The 21,890-nt window shown below is 38.2% G+C and overlaps 1 protein-coding gene across 1 annotated transcript; it reads right to left on the bottom strand.

Annotated features, from left to right (window-relative positions):
* Positions 1 to 5,816: 5,816 nt before the first annotated feature.
* adam17a (ADAM metallopeptidase domain 17a) lies at positions 5,817 to 21,495 on the bottom strand. Its single transcript, XM_039603444.1, has 19 exons — positions 21,260 to 21,495; positions 20,852 to 20,984; positions 18,964 to 19,097; positions 18,718 to 18,806; positions 17,985 to 18,174; positions 15,540 to 15,670; positions 15,278 to 15,364; positions 14,580 to 14,699; positions 14,060 to 14,204; positions 13,679 to 13,770; positions 13,126 to 13,278; positions 10,966 to 11,165; positions 10,766 to 10,869; positions 10,507 to 10,641; positions 10,067 to 10,194; positions 9,819 to 9,897; positions 9,558 to 9,646; positions 9,388 to 9,447; positions 5,817 to 7,534 (listed from the first exon to the last, which is right to left on the bottom strand). The coding sequence occupies exons 1-19, from the start codon at positions 21,363 to 21,365 to the stop codon at positions 7,118 to 7,120; spliced, it is 2,592 nt and encodes an 863-aa protein (XP_039459378.1). The 5' UTR covers positions 21,366 to 21,495; the 3' UTR covers positions 5,817 to 7,117.
* Positions 21,496 to 21,890: the final 395 nt, after the last annotated feature.

The following is a 21,890-nucleotide window of genomic DNA, read 5'->3' as shown; positions in this document are numbered from 1 at the left end:
TGTATCTCAAACAGTCTCTAAGGACTGTTGAATAACTTTTAAAGGACCATTAATACCCATTTTCGACCTGCCAAAAAGTGATTGTGGCCTATATCTTGTCACTGAAACAATGTTTCTGCTTCAAACTTGGTGGTTGTCATTCAAAAGGGTCCTATGTGACATATTATATCTCAAACAGTCCATTAGAACTGCTGAAAAACTTTTAAAATAACATTAATACCGATAATATGTCATTTTCAACCTGCCAAAAAGTGATTCTAAATGGCCTGTATTTATATAGCGCCTTTCTGGTTCCTAAGGACCCCAAAGCGCTTTACATATCCAGTCATTCACCCATTCACACACTGGTGATGGCATCACGATGGAATAATTAATGCCTACAGGTTTAGTATGTCTACTCTCGTTGTTCATATTTGTTATAAGACTGTCGAATAGTAGTTAAAACAATAAAGACCTATTGTGCCAGTATCACCATGACTCTTTCTTGTTGACCCCACATGACCCCACCCTCTGAGTTTGATGGGTGAAGCTGACAGATAAAATTAATTCATGGTGAGAGCCAGGCGCCAGGACTGCCAAAATGAAATAAATAAATATATCATTAAATAATTAATTAAATGTGTCAATAATTAATTAAAATGTGAAATACATAAATAATTAATTAAATGTGTCAATAATTAATTAAAATGTGAAATTCATAAATAATTAATTAAATGTGTCAATAATTAATTAATTACATGTGTCATAACTATTTAATTAATTAATTCCAATTTTAATTAATTATTGCCACATTTAATTAATTATTTAATGGTGTATTTAAGTAATTCATTATGGCAGTCCTGGCGTTCCATAAGCACCGAGTGTACTACGACGTAATGTGAAATTCACAGAGAAACTCGCGGATTCTTCCACTGACCGCTGCGGCACACCTGCACCAGGGTAAACCTCCGCCTACCCCAGTCCTGCTTTACAGGTGAAAATAGAGCAACAGGACCGCTAGTCTTTGATTTTATTTATTTTCTGCTGTGTTTTACTTGCATCTATTTGAAAGAGTGAGTGTAAACACAAAAAAATATTTTATTTTATGTGCTGGAATGTGCAGAAAATAGGTTTAAATGTTAAACAAATTTCTTCCAGTCAGAGAATGTTGCATATAATTTAATTTTTGCTTGATGCATAAAGTTAAAAGATTAAAACTAATAAAACAAGTTTTAAAAAGAGACTTTTCCATTTGATTACATTTTGTATGATGAATTATGCAGAAAAAGTAGAATTGGGCTGAAAGATCTATCGCTTTATCACCTATTCAGGTTGTAAATCGTGTTTTTAAAAAGTAACTAAGTAATTAATTACTTTTGAAAATAAGTAATCAGTAAAGTAACGGGATTACTTTTTGGGGGAAGTAATCAGTAATTAGTAACTGATTACTTTTTTCAAGTAACTTGACCAACACTGTTTAAATTACTCAAATGCATACTCTAGCAAAAACTGGAGGACTAAATGACTCTATTCTAGTTACAGTGTGCAGAGGTAGAGTTTGAAGCACTGAGGAGGGACATACAGTCTGACTGGGCACTTGGCAACCAAAAGGAAAGAGAAGAAGATTTCATTGGTATGGGGCAAACTTGGAAGATTGAGGTAAGGGTAAGGTAGTGTTAATGCAGCATGATTAAACCTCTATAGGTGAGCGACTATTGACCTATTACAATAAAAATCTAGAAATTGTTGAAGTAGACCCTTTACCCTGCAATTAGTTTGTTTTTCAGGAGGTAAGTGATAAGTCCATAATGTATTTGACAGAAAGATCAATCAAATAGTTAACAGATAATTACCGTCCATCAGTAGCCGGCTGCTGATTTTCTGCCATTCTCTTAAAAAGAATCTTGACAAGTACTAGAAGTGCATATCTCTGGAGAGGCAGAGTAGACTTTGCTGACTGTTAATAATAGAGGATACATATGACACAGAGCACTCTGGGTCAAGGCAACACCTACAAAGACCTGGTAAGTGTGTCAGTTGTGTGGCTGTGCTTGTTGCATATGTGTGAGGCCTACGTGCAGGAATTTCCCTTTGAGAAGGTATTTGAAAAATAAGCAAATTTGGGTGTATGGTTAACCTTGGTAATGGGGAATATACTGTAAAGCACATATATGTAACAGCTGAAAACAGTTATGACCTATTTAAATTAAACATTTTAAACCCGAATCTTTAAAAAAAATGTAATGAGAGGGTCCGATTTTATCAGCACTGGTAGCTGGCTCAAAATGGTTGTGTCTGGTATCTCTTCATAGTCCTTATTATGAATGCTTATAGGTACATCAGGGGAAATGCTGTTTTTTATTGAAACTTAACAGACTTGAACTTGATGGAGGATGGAAGAGAAGAGGAGAATCCCAATACATGATTTGAAAAAAAAATGTACTCTTTTCTGCCTGTACTTTTTTTCTCCTCCTTTTTTAGCCTGTCCTAACCGGCAGCATTTGTGATCTGAATGTAATGTTGTGCCAAACACATTTGCTTTTCCAAGATGAGCTCTGTAAATAGACTTTAAGTTACAACATTGTCTCGACGAGAAGCTGACAGGCATTGCATAACAACAACAACGAAACAGGCCGATTTCCTTTCCTTAAGTTCAAGATTATTGGTTGTAGTAACACAACAACCATGTGTAATTATAACTATGTGATCAAAACCTGAATTGATTAAGGATTGAAATTTAGTCCAAAAGTGTGTGCGTGTGCGTGCGTGTGTGTGTGTGTGTGGGGTGGGGGGGCAAATACTAAGCTGCAAGAGTCTTAGTGTTAAATGCATTTAAATACAGTAATTTTATTCTAGATCCTAATATTTATTATTGAGATTGTATTCTTTGGTGCTTTTAGCTCAATGCTACATGTTATGGAGGTTTTACAGTAGAAATATGCAGAAGAATATACATCAGTAAAAGCACAAATATATAGAGATGCCAATGTATTTGCTGCCCTTGTTTATTATTTATTGTGATTATTTAGTTTACAGTAAGATCTTTCCTTCCATCTCTTTCAACATCTTGCAAAGTGTTGCAAACAGAAACACTTGTGTGCAACTCCATATCACAGTAGTGAGCAGAGCAGTGCTAGGCAGCTGATGTATATTTCATTGTAAATGTGTTAATAATTTCATTCTTAAATGCTTTCCTGTGATTATTTTCTCTTTTTGTTTTGAAATAAAATGTCTCCCTCTGCTGTAACCACAGCTTACTGCAATTTTTGCATGCTTGTATATTTCACACTTTGAAAGAGGCAAAGCATGAAATGGTCACGGTGGGCTGGCTCGTCTATAACACGCTTTACCGTGGTTGATGTGTGAGATAACACTCAAGTCATGGTAAGCTGCACTTACAGCTATTATAAGTGGAACAATGAGTTATTGAGTATTGATATGTATCTATACATTATTAGAAGTTTTTCTAATAGAAAAATGTTTTCTATACATGGATATTTCTGCTGTTTATTTATGGGCTTAAATCCTTCCAAAATGTGGGCCTTTTTATTCTATGACATAACCAAAAAACTAAATAAACTAACTCCTTCAGCTGATGCAGAGGTAATTCAAAAGACTGACTGTGGTGAATTAGTGGATGCTGACAGTCTTCTGCACCACCTACTGGACATGTAGCTGAACAGTTTCCTTAACATCTGCCACTTCATACGGTAATACCCTGTGTTGGTCAAGTTACTTGAAAATAGTAATTATTTACTAATTACTGATTACTGCTCCAAGAAAGTAATCCCATTACTTTACTGATTGCTTATTTTCGAAAGTAATTAGTTACTTTCTTACTTAGTTACTTTTAAAAAATATGATACACAACCTGAATACGTTATGAAGCATTAGACCTTTCAGCCCAATTCTATTTTTTCTGCATATTTCATGATATAAAATTGAATCAAATAAAAAGAATATTTTAAAAACTAGTTTCATTAGTCTTAACCTTTTAATTTTATGCACATTGTAACAAGCAAAAAATAAAATTATATGCAGCATTCTCTGACTGGAAGAAATTTGTTTAACATTTAAACCTACTTTCTGTATATTCCAGTATATAAAATAAAATATTTTTTGTGTTTACACTCTTTCAAATAGATGCAAGTAACACACAGCAAAAAATCAATAAAACCAAAGATTCAGCAGCACTAAGTCTTGTCACTCTTAAATCTATTTTCACTTGTTTAGCAGGAGTGGGGCCGGTGGAGGTTTTTTTAACTGAGAATTCTGACTTAAAAAATTTCCAGTGGCCCTAATCCTCTTCTGTAGATTCTGTAGATTCCGTAGATTGCTTAGCTAGTATTCAGTGAATCAAACTTGTATCAATCAGGAACATGACTGGAGCACCTGGGGTATCAAAGCTCAAAGCAAGAGTGAATAGCAGAATGTGCTGTTTGGTATTGCATTAGAAAATTTGGCAAGTTTTTAATGGGCGTAACCCACATACTCAACTCTACTGGATCGCAGATCCCTCTCCCCACCTACCTCCTCCATCTTCTTTGGGGGAACACCAAGGCACGGGGGCCTCCTCTCAGTGGGACATGCCCGGAACACCTCACCCCAGGAGGTGTTCTTCTCAGATGCCCGAACCACCTCAAGTGGCTTCTTTCCATGTGGAGGAGCAGCGTCTCTACTCTGAGCCCCTCTAAGGGAGAGGCCAACAGGTATTTGTGTGTAACAAACTCACACACAAATACAAGCAGTCTGACCACACTCTATGTTACAATTTGATAATTTTCCTTTTCAAAAAGCTTAGTGTGTCTAAAAATGTCTAAAAATATTTGTGGAATTATTTTCACTCATTTACAGAACTTGCATGACCATGCACGAAACAAGTAAATTTACTAAAGTAAATTTTACACAACACTGTACTTGAGGGTAATCCATAATGGGCTTTTTGTGAAAGTAGTTTGCAAAAAGCAAGCAGTGTCACTTTATGTGCCCATAACTTTTGTTTTAAATCTTTTAGCGTCTCACTGCTGCAACAAGAACACTATGAATTAAAGGGTTTTTCCACCCTGTCTTGCACTCGGTTTGGGAGAAGTTTCAGACATGACTGCATGATCACAAGACTTTTCTGGATGTTTATTATAATCTCTTACTCGCAAATCCCACAACTTCATGTTATGAAAACAGTTTAAATTACATATACTTTAGTACATACTGTCACCTGTAAAAATATGTCTCCTTGAATCTGCAGGTGTACTGAGATCAACAGGTTTCTGAGGCCTACAAACTGCATGGCAGGGCAGCATCCCCAAACAAGATATGATCATTGTGATGGAGATGTTCTGGACCTCAGGATATCTATTTAAAAAATGTACTCAGGTGAGCATCAGTACTATGTAATCAGTATCACATCCTATATATCATTCTATTAATTTAAAAAATGACTAAATTTGGTATGTGATGTAAACGTGGCATTGTTATAGACAAGGCTCACCTGTAGTGCTGGTGAACCGAGCTTTAGCTCTGAAAGATGTTACTCCCACTGGCTTTGCTTTTTGGCAACAAGGTTCATCGCTAAGGTCTAATCATGCTGGGACAGTGCACAGGATGACAGTGTGCGAAAAAGATGCACTCATACAAAATGATGGACATGTATGAATCAGTAGTAGTTGTTGCTACATGTTGTTGACATGTATTTATAGACCATGGAGAAATATCCTTAGAGATGTTTGGTGTATGTGAAAACCAGCTGATAAAAATGAAGCTTTTCTTTTAACATTGTGCAGCGAGGACCATTTGGGTGCACCACACAGCAGCTGAATAGATATAAATGTGAGACCATGTATCAGTGCACAAAGATTTTTTTATTTTTTTTTTGACATTTGTGTAGGAAATGCAAGCAAAAACTTTAAAAGAAACTTGAGTAGAGTTTTGTAAGCATAAAAACATTAAGAATATACACATCATCTGATATACAGCAGGCTTGTTTTGTTCACTAGCATTCACATCCATCCTGTACACTAAAAGCTAGTGTTTTTATTTTGACCATACATGTTTTCTTAACATGAGACACAGCAGGTAACAATAAACAGGTGCATAGCTCACCTTGGCACACAGACAGAAAATTAAAAAATATATATTCAAATATTAAATAAAGAATGTCGGAGTTGTCCGCTACTGGGAATTGTATATAGATGAGTCACCGTGGGATAGTTGATCACAAAATCCAAAAAGGCACCATATTGTTTTCTACAGGTTCAAACATCACAATACTGAAGCTTTAGCAAAGCTGATATTACTTCTCCCCACTTTAAGCTCCACCTACCAAAAAACACAATAATGCTACTTACACAGTACCTTAAAGAAACAGCTGATGAGACAGAACATGTGTAAGCATGTTGTAAACTTCAATTCTCCAGTGATGTTAAAATACTTCTAGACCGACTCCTCCTTTATGTGTTGTTTGAACTTCCAGGAAATGTTTCCCAAACTGAAAAATAGTTACACTTACAACATTAATATAGAGAATTCTGCATCATACTGCTAAGGTTTGTTCTGCTTCTAGGCGCTGTTTGGAGCAAGAAATGTTGTGTGAGCTTTTGTCACAACTCGAGGTTACTTACAGTATAACACATAATAAACCTGGGAATAAGGATTTGTGTAATCATTTTCAATCTGCAGGGATTACAGTTAAATATTTAATATAATCTCTTTTTGTTCCTGACCAATATTTGCATTGTCAGAAACACATTTAGCCATTAGGTTAAACAAAATGAACATTGTGTTTAAAGAACTGGCAGATTTATTTCCACAGACACTCAAAAGCTTCAAATGACCATAGAAATAGATACATTAGTGAAAAAGGCACAAAAACATGAATTTATTTGGATTTAGTGTTAGAGGGCTTTGAGACTTCCTGTGTTGTATCTGTTCAGTGTCTCAATCTAATTTCATGTGACTGAATAAACACTTTTAGAGCACCAAGATCTGAGAAAGATATGCTACGCTTTAATACCGGTTGCAATAAGAAAAAAAAAGCATATGATGCTGCACATTTGTTCGTGTTCCCTAAAAAAACAAAACAAACAAAAACAAATATCAGGATGCTTGTGCAAACACACTTGTTTTTTGTTTTTCCTCTCTCTCAGCACTCCGTCTCTTTAGTATCAATGCGTTCCTGCCTCTTAAGGCGCCGTCGGTCCTTGGCTGGTTGGTTCTGTTCGGTCAGATCCTCGAAGGAGGATTTCGTAGCCGACGAGCAGGCTCCTGCGGTTGTGAAATCTTCCAGCAGGCCCTCCTCTCCCAGGTGAGAGCCGCTGCTGGTGTCCTCCTGGATGGTGGCCATCCGCAGCCCCCCTGCGCTGTCCGGGGTGGGGCCGGAGTTCAGATCGGGGGCCGGGGTACTGGTGTTGGTTGCGAGTGTGGCCCGGACCTGGCTCTGCGGCTGAGGCTGTTGTTGATGGATGAAGGGCGCGGTCCGGCCGCCGGAGGAGGAGGGAGGCTGAGGAGGCTTGACGATGCGCACGGGTGCTGACTCGAGGTTGCTCAGCACGTCTTGATTCTGAAGAGGGAGAACAGCATGTGAGGACGGAGGCACGTCACAGCTGTGTGTGACTGAGGTGGCACCCATTCCCTTTTTACTACATTCTGTTTAATTCAGAACATCACATGTATCCCAGAACTTTACAGTTTAACTCCCCAACATGTGTTTTATAATAATAACCTCATGTTACTGATTGCGCTACCTTTAAGTAGCTCCTATCTACTCTTATCTACACTCTTAAAACACACCCAATATCTTAAGGTGGGAATGAGTAAAAAAAAAAAACCTTTCTGCCTTTGACCATTTTGAAGTGTCAGACAAATGTGATTTATTAATTATGGCTGCAATCCATTTAGGGTTACCAGCACCCTGATATTAAACACATTGGTTCAGCTGCAGGATTTAAAAGCAAACCTAAATGGAACTTAGCCATCATTAATTTAATCATTTGTGCGAGTGCTTAAAATGCTCTAACAAGTCAAAATGTCTGCAAGAAAGGTCTTAAGAGGAATGTACCCCCCAGTCTTTTTCTCCTCCCTCCAATCAAACCCAAAGAAGGACCTCACACAGTGCAGACAGCCACTAAACAAAAAATAAAAACAGTCATCTAAATGATTCTTGTTTTGGCTTTGAAGAGCAACTAAAAACTGAAAACTGAAAAATGTCGACACACACTGCATCCAATTTCACGAACGACAACAATGTGCAACCCATTTGGTCGTCTCGATGTTTGAATACTCCAAAAGTGCAATCTTGCTTACTTGAGGCAATTCCTGATCTGCTGCTCCACAGCTGTTCAGTCGCATGAAGCTGTGCGAGCCTCCCTCGCTTTATTTGTCAGATGAAGACGAGTTAGAGGGGCTGGAAATGTGCAGCTGATCAGTGATTACCATCAAGGAGTAAGTGACTGCAAGAGTATCCCAAACGTGGGCCACTGACCATGCACCGTCATGGACTCAATGGCAACGCATCGCAACACCAAGCCGTCGCACACACACTCACCTATGGCGGGAGCTCTACTACAAATTTCCACCATCTGCTGCAGTTCCAAGGCAAAGAGTGATGGACAGGTCATTCAGAAAACCCAGCAGTGACAGTGAGGCCATTGCTTGTGGATTATCTGACCACTGGTTGATACAATTTCAAGAGAGTCTTCTGATTCTCATTCTTACCCTTTTATTTTTCCAGGTCTGGGCTGGTTTACCATTAGCCTTTTACAACATCAAATAATGATATTAAAAGTAAAAGCACAATTTCCCAGCTCAGCAACAAAAACCATGACTGTTAGCAAATTTTAAAGTTGGCCTGTTTTGATTTTTCTCATCTTTTGTCACAGATATACCGTTTCAATGCGGGAAGCACATATAAAACATGGCCAGGCTCCCTATGAACTAAAAACTCAGGCTTAAGATGCTCTAAATGCTACTTTCATCATGTTTCCTTTTACTCTTGGTGCTGCAGGATGATCAGAGAAGGAATATCTTTAACACAGCAGCAGACACACAAGACTTTTGGTTAAACCTTCTGTTTAAAAGGCTCAGCCAATCAGAGGAAAGTCAGCTGGAAAAAAAAAAAAAGAGCTAAAAACAGATCTTGTTTTCTGGCAACGAGGGGGTTGCCGTATGGTCCAGCATAAGATATAAGCAATATTTTGAACTTTAAATGTTACACTGCAGTTTTGAATTCATGTCTTAATTTCTTATTCTCATCCTCAATTACAGTCCTTCATGTTTCTTCTCCCTGCTTGATTAAAGAGGTCAATTTTTAAGAAGCAGTATGGAACTGGATTAGTTTGGTTAGTCTGGTAGCAAGAGAGCAAAGGTGGTGCACAGGATCAGCATGTGTGAGCAATGGAAAGTTGAAGAACTTACATTTGGAGGATAATAAAATGACTTTGTGTTCTCCTCGTACTGCTGGTCGAGTTGCTTGTCCTAAAGATAGAGGTAACAGAAAAGGCCAGCATAAGCATAGTGTATCAGCTTCTCATTGTACACTGAAGACAATGGGGATCAGTGCAAATGGATATTCAGCAGCTTCTTACCACACAGTGAACCAGGATACTGAGAGGAATCCAGAAGATGAGGGAAAACACCACGACTGAGCCCACTATGTTATCAGCCAAGAACTTCCCTGATATGGTGATGAGGTGGAGGATAGTGATAAACACACAAAAGAGAAGAAGAAGAAGAAGAATTTGTCTCAGCTAAGCTACTACAGTCATAAACATTAAAACAATATCATAATTATTCAGAGTTTTATTGTATCTGGAAGCATTTTCACACACTTTTTAACACCGACTTACCAAATGTGTTTATGTCCAGCTTGTCAATAAAGTCCCACAGCCTCTCAATCACATCCTGTACCTGCTTCATGCACTTTCCCTTTATGACCGAAAACAAAGTTGACATTGAAATAAAATAATATCTACAAAATGTTGTGACGCTGACACAGTTTTGTCAGCACTAGTGTAGTTCAGAAATACAGAAATATGATAGGATCAGCAGGTTTCCTGATTGCAGAGCAGAGACGTATAAAGGTTTGGTAACTCACGCCTTCGTCACAGAAGCCCACGGTGCAGGGTTTTCCTTTGCGAAGGAAAAGATAATTGACACCATTGAAGTAGGGAGAGCAGGTGCCATTTTTACTCCTGCAGCACACTTTACAGGAGTGCTCAGTATCTGGAAGCAGAAGAGACGATCAACACAAGAAGCATTTAAAAAAGATTTAGAACGGTTATTCATTTATATCCTGGATATATTGAAAGAATATCCAAGCTTATTCAAACAGTCCCTTTTATTCTTAATATGTTACTTCCAGCTGTAAATCAAAAAAGAAAAATCCAGCTGTGATCTTGTCATTTCTTTCCAAACTCATTGATTTTTGCTTGTGTAGATACCCCTTCCCCAGACCTCTGTAATCAGTGAGAGTCTCCTGTCTTATTCAGCAAATCTCAGACATTCTCGCGTGTTGTTTAAAGAAATAAAAATCACCATTGCAAGCGCAAGGCTGAAGGTTCTGCTCAGCCTCACAGAAGGGCACACACTCTCCATTGCGACACAGGCCTTTGTCGACACACACTGTGTTGTCAGCAGCATTTTCAGGAGGTGGGCATTCACTACTGTTACCTGTTATGTGAAGAAAAGGGTTAATTTATCTAGTTTTTTAATCATTTTTACACCAAAACCAAACAAACAGGCAGGCTTGAATGACTGCTGCAGTTCTCATGTTACACCAGCAGGAGGCGATCACCTGTGCAGACGGATTTGCCTTTACAGGTGGCATTGATGGGCTCCTGGCACGTTGTTCCTCTCTTTGCGTAAGTGCAGTTCTTGCAGCAAGGGCTGTTTCTGTCACTGTAAAGAAATCAATTAATCCAACATTTGATTCGTTTGTTCTTGTTGTTGTTTTTTCAAAAAATCCTTTATGGATCCATCTTTTGGATTTCATACCTGCACTTTGCATGACTTTTGAACTTGCAAGTGGAGGTGCAGCAGGGGTCATCATTGAGGTGGAGAAGCCCAGGGTCACAATCTTCCCCAGTCTCCACTCTGGAGTTTCCACAGACTTTACTGTTCCTCTCTTTGAAGCACAGCGGTGCCTTGTGACTTAATGTCCTCTCTACAGAAGCCTTGCTGCAGTTGGAGAAATGCTTCAGGAAAAACAAGGAGATAAGAATTAATCGGTAACAGGTTAACGAGGACTGAATTTTTACTGTTATTTTTTTGTGTGTGATTAAAGGTGATGTGACAAAGAATAGTCATGAAGCTTTAACGCTGAAATAATGGCATACGCAAATCACTTCCCTCTAAATTTTCCAAACCTGAATCTCAAAAGGTTTAACAGTTTATGCATTTACCTCGTTTTAATGCTTCTCCTCAAAAACGAGGTTGATGTGAAGCTGCAGAAATCATAAGGCCAATGATGGAGGAAGCGCATTAGATTTTGCGTGTGTTGTTAATTTCACAGGAACAACTGTGACTCAGTTATCCCACCTTCTGCACAACCAGAAGCTGCCATCCATTCTGCCCATCACATTCTGTATCATCTCAGCTCATCTTGCAGGCATAGACTGCTGCATACCAGGATATATTCAAACTAAACGGCATCATAGCCTATTTGAAAAACTAAATAAACAACGCTACCTGATGTAAATTTGATTGATCTGCCCCTCAAGGACAACTTGTTGGCAAGGTTATTATGGTTAACTAAAACTAAATGTGACATTTTAGCTAACTAAAATAAAAACTAGACTTTCGAAAATAATTAAAACTGATCAGATTTGTATTTGTTTGGCTGTAACAAAAGGGGACTTTAAGTCGACTGCTTTCTACAAGTTCTGTGTTTATACTGTAATGCCGAAACCGATTTTCCTAAACGCTGCCTCTGGCATAATCCCTCGATACAATAATAACATTACAGACTAAAACCGAAACAAATAAAAACTAAATGGAAATAAAACATTTTCAACGATAACTAAAACGAGTAAACTCACTCTGGAAACTTACTGAAACTTAACCAAATGAAAAACAAAAAGTCCAAATGAAAGTAATCAAAACTACAATAATTCTGTTTCTGTTGTGGACTTCCTGGTCTGACCTCTCACACTGTACACCCTTTGATTTCACTACAGAGTTGCACAAAAAGATGATGCCGATCACTTATAACCAATAGTTTGTCCATTCCCACAACTTCTCGATCACAGCGAATCAAGTAATAGTTGGACTACGAGCACAGCTGAAGTATTGTTGGGTCTGACCCCCCTTGTCTAGTTATGACATGCCAGCCCTGTCTCCAGGACCAAGTGTCTACTGCGTCTAATATGGCTGTTTTCTTCTTAACATGTTGTCTTTTCTTTAATCCTGCCAAAAATAATCAGTGGTCATTCTCAGGCCTACCTGGCCTTTTATCAGCACTACTCCTGTGCCGCACATAATTAAGCTAAATCAAGAACTCACTGTACACGGCAGCCCATGAGCTCAACATAAGAAGGACTAAGATTTCATAAAGCTTAGGATCAGGACTTATTCATAGTGAGTAATGCTAATTCACACAGCTACGTATTAGTGACTAACATTGTGGGTGATCGCAGACGTTCTCTCTTCCTGGCATGTGACTGTATTTGTCTCTGTGCAGAGGGACCACCAACATGGACTTTCACTAAGAACAGTTTAACCCTCCTCCTACATCTTCCTGGTGTTAAGGTCTCAACTTTCTTTCAAGTAGCACAATTTCACTAATCCTCCAAAGGTTGTTGACATTTAGTTTTTTATGTTCAGTGTGCAAAGATGTACAGTGTAGTTTGGGGGTTTTTTCTCTTTAGTCATAACATGGCAGCTCTCCTTTAGGTGGAAACTAGCTAACTAGCTTCCCGATCATTTCTAAGGCTGCTTTTTCATGGATACCTGGATGTTAAAGTTTATTGTAACACCTTGGACGACACACATTGATCATTATACTGTGGCTGAAAGAATCTGGACTATTTAACTCTCAGTGTTGCTTCAGTGTGTGTTTACTTTGGGAACTGAAGAAGCATCTGAACACTGGAAATAGGTAATGATGTCAGGCTTACCAAGCATATATGTTTTTATATTACATGAATGGATAGTTACCTTGTTGTTGACATGATCTCCACTCACAGCAATAGGGTACATGACAAACTTCCCTCCGTGGTCATCACTGGGGGCACAGTACGGTATATTATCAGGATCATGCTCTGCTCCGAAGTTATGGCCCAGCTCATGAGTGGTTACCAAATCTGCCTCCTGATGAGACAAAAAAAAAACAAAAAACACACAACATTCATTTTTAATGCTTAATTTTTAAGCTACCTAAGAATAAATCTAGAATCTAAAATCCATTCTGTTTAAAATAAAGGAAGTTTTCAGGTAAAAGGAATAATTAAATACTTAAGTTTTGGACATTATCACAGAGTTTATAACAGTAAGCGTTTTGCAGATGAGTGTGGAGCATAACGCTACTTGGGGTGTCAAAATGCAGCCTGACTTGACATCGATACTCATCACACCCACACAAAAAGGTGTGTCTGCTCTACCTAGAACCTCAACTTGGCAGGCTGACACGTTGCGTAACATCTTGGCTGAACTGCACCCAGCAACTCGTTTTATTCTGAAATTATGACTAAAGAAATGAGACGAAACAGACCTTTGTGAGGATGGTTTTGCCGTAGTTCTTGGTGCTGGTCAGGCCTGTGTTGAGATAACTCGGCTTCTTTGAAGAATGAGATGGATAGTAAGCTAGAAAATTACAAAGTAAAGTGTCAGTACCTTTTTTTTGTTTTTTCTTTAAAAAAAAAAAAAAGCCTCCAACACATGGCTTTTTGATTGGTTTCTTTTCAATATTATGGCGCGTTTTTCTTTTTAGCTTCACAGAGTAGAAATCATAGTTTGTCCATCTGGTCAAGAGATGTGCCAGTGAAGTAAATTTTAATGGAACTAATTGTCCTAACAGGGAAACGCTAAAAGTTAGGCTTTCAAAAAGACATTAGAAAAATCCTCCATGCAAATAATCAAAAGGTGATCTTACGTTTTGGGCAGAGTCCACCTAGAGCCTGAGGTTTGGAGGGGGCCACATACGCCAGACCCAGTGTCCCCTCATCAAAGTCCTGGTATGTAAACAGGTGGGCCAGACACACACTGGAGGCATTGTCAGCTATGTCCGAGCTGAATTGCTGCAGGACAAGAGGATTATTATTTCTCACCATTTCTGTACATCCTAATTATTTTTCACTGACAATACAAAAATACTGGACATTCAGAAACTGGGCTCTTTGTAAAACTCTATGATTTGGAACAATATTTATCTTGTACCAGGACATTATAAACGATGCACTCAACTTATTTACCATATTACCTCAAACAAACCTGTGCTCAGCTACTTGAACTCACTATTTTTATGCATTTGTGTAAATGGATTAAACAACCTGACTGAGTTTAACTAAATGATTTCCAAAACTAATCTTGGAAATATGAATCCAGTCAGTTTTGCCTGAAAAGGCCCCTTTGAGCTTTGTGTATCTATACACTTTGGTTTTCTTGTTTTGTACCTCCAGAAGTCTCTTCACGTCCCAGACCTCCTTTCCTTTTACAGGGCTGTTCTCCATGTTGTAATGGACCCAGTTGGGCTGGTCAGGGGGAGGCTTTGTAGGCTCCTTGTTAATAATGATCTGCGAATAGTAACCAAAGACACAATTTCAGTAAGTGTCATTTTAGATTAATACAAAATTGAAATTAAAGCAGTGCCCCTAAGTGTAATGCTAATAATTAGTGCTATGTGGAACATTTTATTTGAAAAGCTATTAAAGTAATAAGAGCAATATGTGTTGGGCGCTCTCTTTCAGACTCTTACAGGGGGTTAAATGTGACACAGTTCAAGTTCCTCTTGACATTTATTGTGAAGAAAATTGGACATTAAGCAGCTAAATGAATGCATATCTTTTCAGTGAGAACGCACTGAGTTCACAGTGTGACAAACAGTGTTTCTATTCATTCCCAAAGCCAGTGGAACAAATTAAATTACCCAACGAGGAATGCACAAAAGCTTCCAGTTTCTCCTAAAAATGCACTTCTGAAAGCCGCTGAGGGGGTAGCGTTATTCTCAGCCTCATTTCCGGAGTGACGCAATATAAAACATCAGCCATCGTGAGGCTGGGAGCAGCACCGACTGACACTAAATCGCCACAAGTGGATCAAAATGTCAACATTTGACAGTACTGTAAGGTATGACACACAGCCACATACACACCTGATGGATCTGGACCCCATAGTTTTTAAATTCATTACTCCATGTTGTGTTTCTATAAATATCGTCAACTCGATCAATTAGCTCAATCTGGGAAAAGAAAATAATCAGACATACAAAATAAACCATTTTGACACACCTGAATATGCAAACAACACAATTCCTGCTGGCTTTATTTGCAATTACTCTTTCAACGGGAAACAAAATGTGACAAAAGTTATTCTGCTGAAATATACATGTACAATAACACATTAGAAAATCAGACCAGGTAGTTCAGAGTAATGCTCTCTTCTTTGCGGCCCATGTGTCTGTAGAAGCGGTAGTCTGCAACCAGCAACAGGGGACAGGTATTCTTCCTGTGATCGTGAACTTGTCTCTTCTCTCTGTGGTGGTATTCTGCCAGGACGAAGCAACAGATGCAGAGAGACAGAATAAGGACAAGCAGAAAGATTCAGAAAAGTAGAATCTTTTTTTGTAGCATTGCCTCATTTAAACAGATAAGTCTCAGGTAAGACAGATTAAGTACAAAGTACATAAAGATGCTGGACAATGAGGCCACGCTCCAATATCCCATTGTTAATTGTCCTCATTTTCAGATTTAGTAACATGACTTCTCTTTTTTTGCTTGGCTGTGATCTGATTAAGCTCTGCCTTTGTTCAGGCCAGATTTAAATAGCAGATTTAGCCTTATTATAGAGGTTTAAGAGCACAATAAATGTGGATGAGGTGTACTTTACAGGGAGGAACAAAGCCACTGTAAACATAAGGTAATTTAATGCGCAGATCATACAGTGTTAGGCTCCATCAACCATGTTAAGCGTAGGGATTCATGATATACTCAGTAATTTATTTTTAGCCCTCTTAAGTTGCTTTGTTCAAAAAATGAATACAAACAAGTCCTTCCTTCATTAAAAGTCTAGCATTAATCCATCTACCCACCCACTTTTCCAATTTAAGGTCGCAACCTAGCCATCACGAGGTACACCCCTGCCAGGTTGGCGGTTTACAACAACATTAACACAGACACACAAACAACCATTTGCGCTCACACTCACAACTACGGACAATTTAGAATCAACAGCTAAACTAATATGCATGTTTTTGGACTGTGTGAAGAAGACAGATGACCCACACGGGCACAGAACCAGAACCTTCATGCTGTGAGGTAACAGTGCTAACCGCTGCACCATTCTGCTGCCCCTGCATTCATTGTCAATATTCAATTAATCATGTTCCTCAGTAGGGTCCTTCAAATGCAAGCCAAATATGTGTTTAGACACGAAGGAAACAAAGTTTCCTTGCTGCAAGGATTATCAACCTAGACAGAAGATGGCTTTATTTAATTTATTAATTTATTTTATTTTTGGGGTTATTTTTAGGGTTGTTTTTTTTTTTTAAGTTTTCAGAATTCCTCCTATTGTAAGAGCCCTACATCTCCCAGCTTAAAAAAACTCTTCTATAAAGGGAAAAAAGTGAAAAAGTGCATTTTCTGAGGCCATGAGTGCAAAAATGAATTACATAAGCACATCATTAAACACCCAAAAGTTGGTTCTGTTCACCTGGACGTAGCGCTTTCAGTGGAACGAACGTTTCGTCACTTTGATAAAATCCAGATGCACAAAATCAGCTTTTGGGGATTTCCTCATCTGGATGACTAAGTTGGCAACAACACACATCATTAGACAATTAATTAAATATGAGTCAATAATTAATTAAAATTTAAAATAAATACATAAACAATCTTTTACATTTTTAAAATAAAATAATATTTAATTACTTACACATTAAATGTTACAATTCATATTAATATATAATTTGTTTAACTAATTTTGGCTCTTGCGGCCCTCCATATATACTAAGGTGATCCTTCATTATAATTGGGTGTTTTTAATAGACTAAAAATCCACAACCTACTAACCAAGATAAAATCAACAGCATATCCTTTAGGAAAGAATGACAATTAATACGATTTAAACTAAATTATTCAAATGTATGTGCAATGTCATTTTACCGTGTAACGGTCACAGTATGTTCGTCATAAAAATCTGAATATTCTACCTAGAAATGTTTAAGTGAGACTCACACACCCTAAATAATGCATTACAGAAAAGGAAAACAGGAAGACATCCTTTGGGGCATTACATCACACAGTACACTCGACACTATTCAAAAGTGTGGGTGTGCGCTTCACTGTCCTCCACAACAAGCAGTGGGAGACCAGTGACGACTCAGAGTCCGCTCATTGGGCAGAGGAGCCTCCATGAATTTTAATGCCTCCTCCTCCATACGAACCTTCACCTCAACTCATTTCCCCAAAGAGCATTTTCAACCAGGAACCAGTGAGAGCTGTTGCATACATCTCCTCTGGCACATCGGCGCTGTTATATTCTTTACATTTCCAAAGCAGCACAAAAGAATGAAGAGGCATTTGGTTTTTACATAATGCCTACTTGTCAGCAGTGTGTATGTGCATAACACAGGATGGAGATAGAAAGGCTTGTATTAAAGTGACTGAATCCAACACCCACCTCCTTTGTCTCACTACAGGCTCCTCTTTCCTTCTCTCCACCTTAAACATTTGCTATCCTCCTACTCTTTTTCACCTACTCCTATAATCCACACCAGCACAGAGCCCACGCTGTAACAGCACAAATATCTGCACAGATTTGCGAGATTCTCCACTTCAAGAGAGTTAAAAAGCACAGCTCACCCTCTTCCTGGTCCACCCTCTCCTGTCCTTCCCAATCCCCTCTGGTATTCTGTGGCAAAAGGTCCTTGGGCTCTGCATTGACGTAGCCACACACTTTTGGAGAAGCAATGCGGCTCAGATTCTTGATATCTTCTGAGCGATAAACCAGCAACCTGCCATCAGTTGGGGAATCGGTAAATCTCCACAGGGGCTGCATTTTTTTACATTTTTTTTAAGAGAGAAAGAGAGGGCTGGTATTAGAGAGAAAAATCACTGAGCGTGAGTATTGATAGCTGGAGAAAAAACAGACAGTAAGGGTAGTGGTGTGGTGGGAATGGACTGGCAGGTGTGTCAGATTTACACAACATGACAAATGCACTGTATCGTTTACTTCTGTGTAGTTTCATATGTTAATTGTGGATAATTAGAACAGATATTGGGCATTTTTAATCACACAAAAATAGCTGCCTCACTTTCTACTAATCTAGCATCTTTTTGAACTGACACTATAGGTGAGCTCTATACTGGTAATATTTTATGATATCTCAGCAAGCAAGCCCACATTGTACTCAGTTATTGTATACATATAGATTTTGGGGTTTTGTATTGGCTTTGATATTGCTGCCTTTACATGCTTCAGGAGTGCGGGCTTGATGATGTGAAACAGCTATGGTTAAGCGTCTTACAAAGAAAATACTGAATTTAAATTCTCCCTCTATTTTAGCACAGAGACTGCAGATATACAGATGCATACCTCTACATTGTACTCTGCTTCGCCAGTCAGAATGTGAGCAGAAAACTCATCTCCGTCTATGTGTGCCTGCACACGCGAATTCTCCTCCCCTGCGAACATAAAACAAATTATTAGTAACATTTAATAAATATGGATTTACTTCAGATATACACAAATTTGCTTGTTTTCCACATATAAACTATAACTCTTCTAAAATGAAGGACTGGGAAAATTATATTCTGAAAATATGTTTTTTCATCCACTCACCAACAACATGGCCAGTGAAATAGTTTTGGGGGTGAACATCATAATTCTCCTTCTTCCCATGTTTGTCAACAAACACAGCTTGGAAGTTGTCCGTGAAAAGGTCTGTGTTTGTGGTCAAGTAAAGTTTGAAATGTCTGGATTTGGAAAAGAAGATAACATATTTTAACTTAACCAGTAAATGGCTGATTGGTCCTGTGTGAGACATCAAACTGGGTTTAGCAGACATAGTATTCACATGGCCATATGTATAGATATATACTAAAAGAGCTGTAGCTGTGCATCTGTTATTAATGAGGTGACCTAATCTTGGTATGACTAGTTTAAGGAAACAGAGATCAACACGCACCGATCTTGCCAGTGTGACTCTTCAGCAGCTTAAACTAGACATTTTCTGTTTTCACTGGCAGTACTTCCTTTGCTTTACATTACAGTAGCTACTCAACTACTTTGGGCTAAAGAGAAAATTCTAATTATTCCTTAAAAGATGAAAATTATTTTGTAATTTTACAGTCAAAAATCACAAAGTAAGTCCAGGCAGCTCGTATGATACTTTGGTGATAATGGGTTAAACAGTTTAAATGATTCCAAGAAATTCTAAGAGAATCCTAAGAATGAAACACATACAGAGCACAAATAACGAATACATGAAATACAAAAGCTTCTTCAGAAACTTAGAATAAGTAGAAGTAAATCAAAACTAAGATTCCTGAATATTCGGATAAATCTATTTTAAATCGGCACAATTCACACACACCCTCAGTGCCACAATCCTATGATTTTAGCATATGCATGTTTGTATGTTTCCTATCTCCTCCTAGATTGGATCACCGTAGAACATCCAGTGTGAGGGCCAACATCTATATGGCATATACAAATATTCTATACAAATCCCACAATCGTATATATTTGTACATTTGACAGTTCAATTGAGCACCAAACACCTAGCACAGCAGTTTGCTAGTAAATATAAATTGCAATTATTAAATAGAGTAGGTAAAAAAACAGTCTTTGGGCATATTTCGATTTTACAGTTTGTGTAAATTTAGAATTGTGATCTCAATTATTTTTGAAGTGAGAGGATCTATAACAAAACTGAAACCCTTCTTGTTCCCCTTTCAAGACAAAGGGAACTAGGCACGAACTCACCGCTTCAACTGAGCCTTTTCTTGTTACAAATGACACTTCTTACAAAACAGTCTATAACAGCCACAGCAGTCTATTAGGTTTGTACTGAGCCATGGCTGTGTGGATTTTTAACAGTTTTTAAAAGGTAGAACGCAAAACATTTAGCTTTTTCCAAGACTTAAACAGTTTCTGCCATTACTGCTATTTGGCAATGATGGCAGTAATGCAAATGTAGGATTCACCAATAAAAGAAAGTGTTCTGAGTGCTTCGGGGGGAAAAAGCAGCCCAGCTAAGACGAAACGAAAGAAAAACAAAGCATGCTATAAGAAAATCATGAAAGAATTATCAGGAAAGTGCTAGAAAAATGGCTTAAAGAGAACAAAATTCCTATGAGATTAACTTTTACCCTCTCTGTGACACTTGGAGACCTGATTGTGCCACTGATTATGATCATTATTATTATTATTAGAATATAGTGACTAGTGAGCCAACAGCAGATTCAGCATTATAATCCACAAACACAAATTTGTGTTTCTAAAGAGACTGATAAGAAACATGTCAAACACGTCAGAGATGTTTTACCAGGTCCTCATTACTCCAAAACCAATGTATAATGTCACAGTGGAAATCTGCTCATAGATTTGATCAAGATTTTTACCTCGTTCATCATGTGCACAGCTATAGAGGTCTTTGTTTTAACACAAACCTAAAGGAAAAGTGAAGCGACTCTACAACATCGCTTAAAAGAGCTCACTGTTGTACCTGTGCAGAGCTCTGAAGTTCACCAGACGCTCCAGGTGGGACTGGGTGTTGACGTCCCTCTTCCTCAGAGAGTGCAACTGGAGGCCTGACAAAGGCAGCACCTCATAATCTGACAGGACTGAGTTCAGAGAATCTGTAATAGGAAGGGGACAACTGTCACATAAGACCGAGCAGATACTGAGTTCGTTCATTTATAAAAGTCTGCACATGTGAAAACGCCCCTGTGCTCTCATTTAACAACTATTCGGAATTTCGTGAGTTAAAAAGTTATAACATATTTAAAGTCGAGAAAATGGAAGTGGCATTGCTTTAAAGTATTTATTATTTACCAAAATTATCCCGAAGATAGTTTACGGTAACATTAAAGCTAACTTCTGCTTAGGCTGAATTGCTAAATTAGCTTCTTACCAAACTCGGGGTGGTCTTCGTGGTCCCCATCGGTAGCAGTCATTGGCTTAATTGCAGCGTTTACCCAGCAAGGAGCCAGAAGGGTAAATAACAGTATGCTCCCCATTTTAAGCAGAGCTCACAAGATGTGCTGTCATTGTCGGGGGTAAATAATCCGTTTGTTTCGACAGCTAGCTAAGCTACCCGGAAGTCCACCGAATGGAAAACATCCGCTAAAAGCTAATGTGCCGTTGGAAAGGAGTGACGAATGACGTCAGAAACATGAAGAGCAAAACTGATGTACGATATTAGATAAAACGTTTAGTTTTGTTAGATATAAAAAAAAATAAAATCTATAGTTTATAAATAAACCTATAGAAATAATGTAAATGCCATTTTGCATTTAAAATTTTAAATACACAGAAAATCTAAATTCTGTAAACATAAGCATGAGGAGTTGATGTTGATGTATGACTGAGATCATCTTATCATATTCTTCAGTGTGTATTTATACCACTTGAGCAACGTACACCTTTCATCCGAGGAAAAAAAAAAATCCTCCACGTGACTAAATACTAAAACCAATAGTGAAACTATAACCAAAATAAAACTGAACACACCAAATTACAAGCCCAGGTCATCCCCAGTTTAC

The sequence above is a fragment of the Oreochromis aureus genome, linkage group 19 (assembly GCF_013358895.1).
Source record: "Oreochromis aureus strain Israel breed Guangdong linkage group 19, ZZ_aureus, whole genome shotgun sequence".
NCBI classification, from domain to species: Eukaryota; Metazoa; Chordata; class Actinopteri; order Cichliformes; family Cichlidae; genus Oreochromis; species Oreochromis aureus.
The sequence above is the reverse complement of the archived record's forward strand: the minus strand, read 5'-3'. Positions and strand labels throughout refer to the sequence as shown.

Excerpts from the sequence above, each read along its gene's own strand:
- adam17a (XM_039603444.1), bottom strand. The coding sequence starts at position 21,365 with ATGGGGAGCATACTGTTATTTACCCTTCTGGCTCCTTGCTGGGTAAAC. Across the intron at positions 20,985-21,259 it reads CGAAGACCACCCCGAGTTTG|ATTCTCTGAACTCAGTCCTG; the intron begins GTAAGAAGCTAA and ends TTCCTATTACAG. Across the intron at positions 10,870-10,965 it reads AAAAGTCATGCAAAGTGCAG|TGACAGAAACAGCCCTTGCT; the intron begins GTATGAAATCCA and ends ATTTCTTTACAG.